At 46.0% G+C, this 11,288-nt stretch overlaps 1 protein-coding gene across 1 annotated transcript; it reads right to left on the bottom strand.

Moving 5' to 3' along the window:
• Positions 1 to 989: 989 nt before the first annotated feature.
• Positions 990 to 7,385, bottom strand: LOC123153654 (protein IN2-1 homolog B-like). Its single transcript, XM_044572672.1, has 6 exons — positions 7,270 to 7,385; positions 1,959 to 2,052; positions 1,799 to 1,885; positions 1,619 to 1,717; positions 1,237 to 1,536; positions 990 to 1,112 (listed from the first exon to the last, which is right to left on the bottom strand). The coding sequence occupies exons 1-6, from the start codon at positions 7,383 to 7,385 to the stop codon at positions 990 to 992; spliced, it is 819 nt and encodes a 272-aa protein (XP_044428607.1).
• Between the last annotated feature and the right edge of the window lie 3,903 nt (positions 7,386 to 11,288).

Genomic DNA, 11,288 nt, shown 5'->3' with positions numbered 1-11,288 from the left:
CTGTTTGGTATTAGCCTCGGACATTCGACACTCCTTCATCACGGGGATAGGAGTAGCGACAGGTGTTGCCAAGATGATTGCTTCAGGCTTACAGGACTTTGTGAATAATTAATAAAATGGCTACATGCATCGCCCAGATGCAGAGGCCAGGGATACGTCCTTCTTTTCAAAAAAATGTACCACTCTTTTCGATAATATTACACTTCCAAACTAAACTTGTCTTCGTTGTTCCAACTATGATTTGCTACTGGAAGTGATATGTCCAGGTATACCAATGAAGATCTATGTTGTGGACCACTAACCAAGACAGGGTCCTCTTCATGTGAGAATTTCTAATGTGTCTGCCGAGAGAGGAAGCGGAGGAAGCTCTATAGGAATGAGATCCAATCTGATACCATGAAAAAGATATTGGTAGGAGAGAGAATTTCGGGGGAAACAACTTATGATTGTACACCACAAGGCTCCAGGTTTTATAGCTCAATGGACAAACAATAGGGCTTACACAATACCGCCATTACGATCTACTGGTGATATGCAATTTCAGATATGGACAGATATGACAAGCACACCTGGCAAGGAAAGATTACGGTACGATCGTGTTTATATATTTGTTCTCTAACAGCATGGCACAACATTCAACAGGCGAAAACACTCCTGTGTATTCATCTGCTATATAAAATTCTGAAGCTGTTTCCTGGTCGTTGTTCCTTGGCCACCACAATCATTAAGGAATCTAAAAGTCAAAGTCGAAGTGTATGTGTGGTTGAGGTTGGAAGATGGCATGATCCAACGCTAAAAAATTGCAAGATAACGTACTCCAAACTTCTCTTTGATTATATGAAGCGAAACTTGTGTGTGCAGTTTGGTTTGTGTATACGCGTTGATCTCTTGTTGGCTTCCTGCAACATTCAACATTGGCATATAACTAGCTAACCCACTGATAACACCGCAGAGTAGGATATATGAAGTAAATTATAACTCATCTAGCATTATCCAGAATATACCTCGATGAAACTGCCAAGGTTGGGTCTGCCCCCAACGATATCGTAGTTCTTGATGCCAGAATAGGATATCTGAAGCCTTTCGATGAATGGCACATATGCAATGTCGACCTACAAAGAATATATATCACAACAAAACCATGTATTTCAAAAAACATTATTCTTCTGAAATATTTTCTGAACTTTGGCCATGAACAGAGGAAAGGGAACCCCTGATGGAGTGACATACACATACCAAGCTGAACTGGCCAAGGAAGAAAGGGCCATCGCTGAACTTTCCCAGGGCAGCCTCTATTTTATCAACAGCAGTAACTAATGAAAGAAGGTGCAATGTGAGCACAGACTGCATGCAGCCTTTAAACGTAGAACTTCTAAAACAAACAAACATGTTGTAAGTAGCACTGTTCTGTTCTATTTGTTTACCAGCTTCGTCTGTCACATCTCCCTTGGAGCGTAGGCATGAGAAGAAGGCGCTGGCGTTGAAACTGTCGCTGTACGCAAGCAGTTCCTCGGCAAATTGTTTCTTCGCAGAATCCTGGTTGTTTACCATATCACGAACACAAACTTCAGTTCCACTAAAACCATACGGGGATTGAACGTGGGTGTTTGTCTCTTACATGAGGGAGCAATGCTGGGCCATCGAAATTGTTGTCGATGTATTTGAGCAGATCCAAGCTCTCCCCTATCACCTGCTTGTTGTGCTCCAGGGCAGGCACCTGTATGTCCAACATATATACAGAGATGTGGGCATGAAGAGAAATTATTAGAGTGCAAATCTGAGAGAATCATAGTACTACCTTGTTCTCTGTGTAGACTTTGTCCTTATACCAGGCTGGCCTGTCTGCGAGATCTAGGGCGACTATTTTGATCGTGTCCTGCAAGCCCTGGACAGGAATCGTATGCCAAGGAAGAAGATTCTTCAAAATTTATCAGGGTACCATTCTAAACTGAAAAAACAATACTCCCGCTAGTGCCGTCAAAGAGGGGAGGGGGCTCGGAGGAGGCGGAGGTCAGGTCAGCGGGGTGATCTTCTCCGGCGGAGCTGCGAATGCTGAATTCATTAGGAGGCCGAGAGAGTCAATCGAGAACAAATGCATGAAATTGTGCGCCTACATGACCGGTACGGCAGAACGGGCGGCCATGGTGACGCGGTTCAGGGCCATGGCGAGTGCTGTGCGGGTCAACTGGCAGTGGTATGTAACAGCGGTGGGATGGAAGAACGAGACTAGCTAGAGACAAGATCAGTTGGATGCAAGGGGGAGAGAGTATCTTTAACGTCGATTCCCTACGTTGCTGTACCATCAATCTCGGTGTTGACCGTCTCCAAGTCTCGTTGCAAGTGGTACTATTCCATTCTGATAAAGATCCTCGAGCCTGCTCGTGATAACAGTGATGACGTCAGGCTAGCCGGACAGACGTCCGAAGATGGTTTCGTATTTTTTTGTAGCCATGTGCAATTGTTCCATTTCCATGTCAACGGTTTCAAGGAGGATTTGGCCACCGACTGCTTTGAACAAAGGGCGTTGGGACTTGGGACGGGCATCACAAAAAATAAAAAACCGAAGCTCTGCCACTCCTGGCAACCCCAAATCTACAGGACATGACAAGCTTCGAACCGTGATTAAAATTGTTTGAAATTGATCAAAACTGTGATTAAAAATCATTGCACAATTATGGTCACATTTTTTAAAAGTGTAATTAAAGAAGTTCACAATAAGAAATGTTAATGAGTTTACAAAAAAAATGCAGCTGCTACCCTTTATTCTCCACTTAAGTAATGTTTTCCATTACTGCAATCTAAACAACAACCGGTGCTTAAGTGCCTTGCAAGATGTTTCTAATAAAAAGTGCCTTGCAAGATGGGCAGTTTTTAAGGTACACACTGTACTAGGCACACATTGCAATCTTATCCTGGCTGGCCCCCGCGTCGCCTTCTTGGCTGCTCAGGAGGAGAAACCCTAGCCATCGTAGAGTCCCCCTTCTTAATATTCCTCATCCCGCCACTGCCTGGTGCCCCCCTTCGAAGCTCGGGCCAGTCCAAGGAAGGCGGCGGGAGAGGGGGGGGCTTTTCTTTGTGTGTGTCGAGCGGCTGCGGCTAGCCTTGGTGTGGTACTGCGCCTACGCGCGACGTACTTCCGCTAGGTTACATCTGGTAGGTTCTCAACAGGCTCCGATAGCTACATCTGGCAGGTTCTCAGCCCAGTCGGCGACTATATGGTCTATGGCTTGGTGGTGATCTAAATCCGGTTGGCGGGCTGAGGTGACTGCTGATTGTGCTGCAACAAACTCCTATAGATTCACGATGGTGGTGGTCACTGCAAAAACATTAGGAGTGTTCATCTTTGAAGATTCAGTGGTTGACTGTGGCGGTGAGATGCAAATTATGGATCAGGACTTGACGCAAAGGGATGATTGTGCAGCGGAGGTGGTCGCATCGCATTTAGCTGCCGGGATCGTGCAAAAGTGATGGCGTAAACACCTAAGTGACTTTGATGGTGGTGCTTCTAAGCACCCGGTCTCGAGCTTTTGGGTGAAAGCCTAGGTCTGACCTGAGATGGTTATACATGGCAATGATCATGTTCTCTCGGGATCTGGGGTGAAAGCTTAGGTCTGACCTAAGATGGTTATACTATCTCCGTCCTGGTTTATTGGTCCCAGTTATATTTTGTGCCAAATTTTGATCATAAATTTAACTAATAAAATGTTCATGCATGTCACAAGAAACTATATAATTGAAAACTATGTTCAAATACGTATCCAACGATATAATTTTTGTTGACATGCGCTAATATTTTGTCAGTTAAATCTTTGGTTAAAATTTAGCACAAATTACAAAGAGGACCAATAAAACAAGACCGAAGTAATACACGACTATGACTATGTTCTCTGGGGTGAAAGCAATAAACCAAGGACCGAGGTATTCTTTATGTATTCCTGCTTGTACTCAATAGTTAATTTCAAAAAGAAAAGTGTGGTCCAGAACCCTAGACTCGTGGTGCCCTAGATTTAGTGGGTGCTCGTACGTCCATACTGCATCATCATACTTGCCCTTCTTATTTATACAAGATATTATCCTCGGCCGTTCCTCCAGTCTCAAACCGCATGGTAGTTCTAACTTCTAAACAAATACTTTCGTGGCTCCACATTGAATCTATCTGGATGCATGTACAAACACGATGAGGAGATTAGTGCTATCTTTTACTGCTTGTCTATTAGTTTGGGCTGGGAGACATCAGGACAAATCATATCTGCACAAACTGTGTTGGACGTGTGCAGCGAGTCGTCGCACGTGCCGAAAGGAAAGCAACTAGGACACGACCAAATACGTCCATGTCGTGTTCTAGATTTATATGCAGTCATAAAATACCGCATATGCTAGAATAAGAACCAGTCTGGTGACAACGCGTTTTTAGCTTTGAGCCTGTTGTGGCTTCCGCCAGTCAACGTCGCCAAAGAAGTGTTCTTTTAGGACTTGGCTCCCCCGACTCGTAGAAGGATGAAACTTAGTTGCATCTACCGTCAAGAAGCATTGGACGTCCCTCCACCCCCATACTATTCAAGTTGCATCTTGTACTCCGCATTCTCTGCTAGCTTCTGTGGAGATGTGCTGCGTAGACATAACCTTGAGAGCTAAAGAGCGAGGCTTGTAAGATTTTTGGCACTAAACGAAGTTTTTTTTACATCAAATTACTCTTTATTATAAAATGATCACCATATTATCTTTTACAAGAGTATCGACAATATCTACGGGTGGATCTTCCATCCACCCCGCACACACCTTACTTCTAACTAATTTTGCTAAATGATGGGCAACACAATTAGTCTCTCTTGGAGCATACTCAAAGATAAATATGTGAAAAATCACACGCAAGATGATATATATCATTGAAAACTGCGGCCAATAGAAGGAATGAGTGACCTCCATTCTGCATTGCCTCTATCACTTCTATGCAGTTAGACCCGACTGTAGTAGCCAAATTGAGACCAAACCATACGGCCAGTGCATCAACTATAAGGCATCTCCGCACCAATCGATTTTCCTCATTTCCTGTCGCGACGAATCTACCATTTGAGTCTCTAATAACAGGGCCATACCAGCCCCTAAGTAAGTCTGGATCAAAAGCCCCATCCACGTTTATATTCACATAGTTGCTTCTTGATCTGTCCCAGCCATGTCGCTTGATCGTTGCCTTTGCATCACTCACCATAGTATAGTTAGCAACCAAAATCTCTAATTCACATTGCTACGAACTTAGGTTCTTGGACCTTTTCATTATGCACTAACTTTCTTCTCTCCCACCATAAATACCAGGAACCAATCACATTTGCTTCCGTTGAATTTCCCGGACCGAGGACCACACATTGTTCAACTAGTTGTAATAATAAATATTCTAGCACAGCATCTCCCGCATGATCCACATTGCATGCTTTATGCACTAAACGAAGCTGGTAGGCGTGAACAAGCAAGAATGCCTTGTTGGGTTGATGCCTTTGTTGCATGATGAGCCAAATGGGCTAGGTCTATTTTTCAGGACTGTGGTTGTTAACTTCGGTCTTTTAATGAGCACAAATTAAAACTCAACACTAGCCATTCAGTAATTATTTCAAGTTCAGTCACGAGCTACTCGTTTAGTTCACGAGCTTGAAGTTTCAATTCCAACCTTACTTCCTTGCAAAAAAAAATATCAAACTTACTTGTCAGTACCACTAATCAAAGGACAAGCCAAACAATTTAAACACACTAACATTACCCATTAATACCAAATCAATGTTCAAATAATCTTTTTATTGCATATTATGAATTTTATCTATTTCACGGATTTTAGAATTTTATTTTCTTTCAAAAAATTAAGTATTAATATTTGTCTTGCCACAAATTTTAAGACAGGCTAGGTGATTCAAAGTTTTCACATATGCGATTTCATGGTCGAATGCCATTTTCTGATCCTAGGCTCATCTGCACCCGGTCAAGAAAAAATCATAAAAAATACAAATGAAATGCAAAAAAATTCAACATTTTTTGGCATGGTAGATAATTTGGTGAATGATGTGCGCTCCAAAGTTCATCTCATTTGGACATATGAGTAGCTCTCAACAAAAAAGACAAATCGGGTCAGAATAGTAGATGAACAATAAACTTCTTTACAGACCCCAAATTTGTCGAGAGCTACTCAAATGTCCAAATGATCTAAAATTTGGAGGGCACCTTACGCACCAAATTATCTACCGTGCAACAAAATTGGAATTTTAAAATAATTCTAGTATTTGTTTTGAATATTTTCTTCATCGTGGGTGCGGAGGAGCCTGGGCACCGAATTGCTGCTCCCTTTCACAGTATTTTATTTTGGAATCTGTCGATCAATATGTTGGACACTGAATCAGGTTATTTTCCAAACTATATCACCTATTGAGGTCCAAAATTTGAGAATGAACATGCTCCCTCTTACCTCCTCTTTTCACATATTGATCTCATTAATTAGTGGTCAGATTAACTCTTACCTTCTTACCTCACATGTAGAAAGCGGGGGTAAGAGGGAGCATATTAAAATTTGCCCTCAGTAAGTACGTGAGAATGGGATTAGCTTTTCTTGAAAAATGACGTGACTGAAGCTTTAATAAAAAGAAGAAAATGAACTATAAGAGAGGGGACGATGATGTTAATAGATTGTCCTGATAAATTATGTCTATTGATCTTCTAATGCGCCTACAAGAATTATGTATTCTGTTGTGCTTCACCTTGAAGTCACCACTTAATTTCTACAAAAATGCAGTCTAGCTAGAACCTTAGAGCATCTCTAGTCGTTGGCCTCCAGGGGGCGCGTAAAATCGCCACCTGGGGGAGAGCCGGTGCTAAAATCGGCATGGGGGCGAGCGGGTTCCCAGCCGCCGGCTCCAGGGCTGCCCCCAGACGCCGTTTTTTTATTAAAAAGGGGGTATTCGGCAAAGTTCGATAAATTTGACAAAGTATTCGGCTAAAGTTCGACAAACTGGATATATTCGACATATTCAACATTACATAGCAAAGTTATTGAAAAAAGGCTACAACTACAACTAAGGGGTGAAGAAGTCGCTGAGCGCGGCGAAGTCGTCGACGTCGCCGCCATCCTCGCCGTCGTCGTCGACGGCCTTCTCCTCCTTGACGCGGACGCCCCTGCTGGACCCCTGCCCGGCGTCGCCTTGGCGGACCGGTGGCGGCGGCACGTAGTCGTCGCTGTCGTCGAGGACGACGACGCCTCCCTCGTCTTGGCCACGGCGCCGAGCTTCTAACCGCTCGTAGGTGAGGCGTTGGCGCTGCAGCTCCGTCTGCGCCCAGTCGTCGCGCGCCCACTTCAAGGTCGCCGCGTCGTCGAGCTCCTCCTTGACGCCAGCGAGCCCTGGCTCCATCTTCACGACTGTGCGCCCCAGTCGGGGGCGCCCCACCATACGCGGCGCCCCTCGCTGTTCTTGACGCCCCCACCACCGGCGCCCCGTTGGTGGCGCCAGCCGTTGCATCTGCCGGCGCTGGAAGTACGCCGCCCACGACGCGTGGTTGTCGGGGGCGTACTGGGGGAGGGCGCGCCGCTCCTCCGTGAGGGACGCCCGCACGCGGTCGACCTCGGCGGCAAAGATGGCAGGGCGCGCATCGACGTCGGGCTTCGGGGGAATGGGAACGCCCCCGTTGCTGAGCCTCCACCCCCGTCGGCCCGGCGCGCATGTCCGGTGGCGCCGAGATGTTCGCCTCGAAGAAGAGGTATGCCTCCCCCTCGTGGAGCGAGCGGCGTCCTAAGCCGTTGGCCGCCACCGCGTCGCCGGGGAAGCGCTCGGCAATCGGGATGGGATTGGGGAGAGAGGGTAAGGGAGGAAACGTCGGCGGGCGGCTACGCACGGGGAGAGAGGCAGTGCTCGGCGGCAGATGTGGGCTGGTGTGGCCTAAGGCCAGGGGGAGGCGCTGGTTTTATAGCCCCGCGCCGTGTGTACGCGTGGCGCGAGGGGAGGCGTCCCCGGGCGCCCCCAGCGCGCCGGGTTCGGTCTGAGTCCACCGAAGCTTGTTTCGGCACAAACCGGCGAAAAACGATCTCCTGGGGACACGACTGGACCGATTTTTGGACGCCGGCGTTGAAAAATCGCCTGGAAAAGGCTTGTTGGGGGCGCGGCTGAAGATGCTCTTAGGCTTGAGGGGACCGGCTAGATTTAGTGCACGCTCGTGGACAAGGGCATCGAGCGCCTCCTCTTATGTGTCCTTATTTATAGAAGTCCTTATTTTTTTTCCCTCTAATCTCGAACAACATGCTAGATCTAACTTCTCGAGTAGAGGTCTTTTACTGTACCCGAAATGAATAAGCACCGTTCATTTTCCTTAATCCAAGGATCTGTGCGATCTGGTACTCCAGAATCAGATCCATGGAGTGCCAACTGATCTGGTGATCCAGAATCAAATCCATGGAGTGCCAACTCTGAAACAGGTGGAGTGCCTCCGTTTGAGGGGTACAAAGGGCAATCCCAGCTATGTTTATGATTTTCTCGCAAGGGTTATTTCAGTAATTTCTTTTTCTTTTTTGTTTTCTTCCAGCTGAAAAAATGAACGACCTAGCCAAAACGTTTTGCCCTAATCCGTTCGTAGCCTGCCCGCTCGTCCCCTCGTCTCCACCTCTGGCAGGGTCGCGGCCTCTCCCTCCCCCAAGCGGCCAACGGTGCGGCGCGGACCGGCTTAGTCCACGACCGTAGTTAGCGAGGCGCAAGCCTCCGCCTTCTCCACCTCCGGCAATAGCGTCACCGACGGTGTATGCGGCGGCCACGGTGTCCATAGTTAACGAGGCGCACGCCTCCTCCTTCTTCACCTCGAGCTGTTCTCTCCTTCAACCACATGGCTAAAGGTGTGGCGCAGACCAGCGCCCGCAACAGCCGGCGTTGGCGAGGCGCACACCTCCCAGCTCATCCCCTACTCCTCCACCTCCGCTCGTCAAGCAGTCAAGCAGCTGCTCTGTCCAGGGCGCCAGAGCGTGTCCCGCATCCGTGTAGTAGAGCTGGCAAGAGAGGGGATTTGTAATGTACCCAGGCTCTGACTGTACCTGTGGATGGTCGACAAACGGCTGAATATGTCATAAGATCACCGAGCCCTTCTCATTATCTTCGGTACATGCTTTTACTCTTCTCTGTAATGGTTCAGGACACATATATGAATTGTTACCCTCCGTTATAATTTTCTATGTAACCATAGAAAGTACTCCCTCCGTTCCAAAATTCTTGTCTTCGATTTATCTAGATACGGATGTATCTAATACTAAAATCAAAGGAGTATGAAAAAGAGAAAATCATGCAGTGAAGGAGTACGTTATCATGACTAAATAAACCAACCGACAAACTGTTCTGGATCAAACCACTTAATAGATTATGATGTTCAGTTCACGGAAAGAACTTCTGGTAATGTTTCAAAATATGTTTTTTTAAATCATTTGATATCTCTATGGGAGATTTTACGGTGCATTATAATTGGGCCTTTTTAAGCCCAAGGGTATTTTCGACCTAATTTTTTTACCTTTAATCGGCCCAATTTGGTCCAGGGGTATTATCGTCCTAAATTTTTCGATTAAATTAATTGCATTAATAAAGCACTTCATTATAGAGGTCCCATCATCGTGCGTACTCTTTTGAATTTCGGTTCGAGCGGTTCGTCCTCTCCCCTCCTCTCGAGCCCTAACCTCGGGCGCCCTCGATCGCCGCCGATCACCTCCGGCGCCCTCGATCGCCCCCGGCGCCCTCGATCGCCGCCGATCGCACTCGCCGTGTCTACCCCTCCCGCTCCTACTCCCCCTCACTCCCTCCATCGTAAGTCACCCCAGTCGGGTCGCGGCGCCAGATCCTTCCCCGAGCGGACGCCACCTTCCCCGACCCGAGAGGCCACATCATCCTCATCGACGTGCGTCAACTTTTTCACGCCGGATCTTCGCTGTAAGTTCGTAGCCATCTCAAATCTTTTCTGGTCCCTTCTGCATATAGAACCAATAGGGGTCGGATTTGATTCGGGTTTAGGATATGTCATGTGAGGTTTAGGGTTTATCGTTTCAGAAAGTTGTGAGGAGATTTCGGTCGGATTTGGTTAGGGTTTAGGATATGTCATCTGAGGATTAGGGTTTATCTTTTCAGAAAGTTGTGATGAGATTACGATTGAAAGGAAGTGTAAGTCGGATGTAGCTACGACATATTGAAGGACTTAGTTAGGATTATGTGGCATGAGAAAGTTGTCAGCAGATTTGGATTCAACTTTTGAATTGAGTTTCGAGATATTTTGGATTTAGTTAGGAGATAATTATTTTGTATGGAGTTTGGACTTATTTTGGATTTAGTTAGGAGATAATTTGGATTTAGTTAGGACATACTTTTGGATTTTGTTACGAGATAATTTGGATTTAGTTAGGATATAATTTTGAATGGAGTTGGGAGATAATTGATCTATCAGGGTGGATCTATCAAGGCATTTGAAGGACTCGTGGACTTTGGATTTAGTTAGGAGATCATCAGTTAGAGCTAGTACAATCAATTACAAATTTCTGAATTTAGTCAGGGCATATTTACTTACAGCTTTTGAAGGACTGAGTTAGGTACATGAATCCGATATGAAAAATTAAATCAATTATTTAAGCAAAGTAGTGCATAATTTCGGTAACATATGCTATCCATCCGTAACATTGACTATCTGTTTCCGCTGGCAGCATAACGACATGGATGATAAAGGCAACGATGGCAAAAACTTGGGTGATACAGGCAAGGACGACAAGGACATGGGTCATAGAGGCAACAAAGGCAAAGGCATGGACCCCAAAGGAATGGATGGTATGTGCATGGATGATAAGGATAATGAGGATGCAGGCAAGGATGGCATAGACATGGATGATGTACACATACAAGGTAAAGGAATTGATAATAAAGGCATGCCTGGTTCAGACCTGAATGAGTGTATGGAATACTTAGAGATTGTGAAGAAGACGTTCAGGACTGAGGAAGAAGCCTACATGTTCTACGTAGGCTATGCGAGAAAAAGGATTTGGTGTTAGAAAGGATGATCTGAAGTACAGGGGTCCGGGTCCGAAACAAAATGCATACAGAAGGACATACAAGTGCTGCAAACAAGGATGGCGGGCCCTTAAGCACTTTAACAGAACTGAAAGAAAAAGAACACCGAGGGGTCTTTCTCGGTGTGGGTGTCCCGCTCTTTTTCAGGTTGAGCTACAAGATAGCAGTGGCCTCTGGTTCGTCAAGAATTTTGTGGACAAGCATAACCATCTGTTTGTCCCTGCTGACCTGACTCCG

This window comes from Triticum aestivum, chromosome 7A (assembly GCF_018294505.1).
Source record: "Triticum aestivum cultivar Chinese Spring chromosome 7A, IWGSC CS RefSeq v2.1, whole genome shotgun sequence".
NCBI classification, from domain to species: domain Eukaryota; kingdom Viridiplantae; phylum Streptophyta; class Magnoliopsida; order Poales; family Poaceae; genus Triticum; species Triticum aestivum.
The sequence above is the reverse complement of the archived record's forward strand: the minus strand, read 5'-3'. Positions and strand labels throughout refer to the sequence as shown.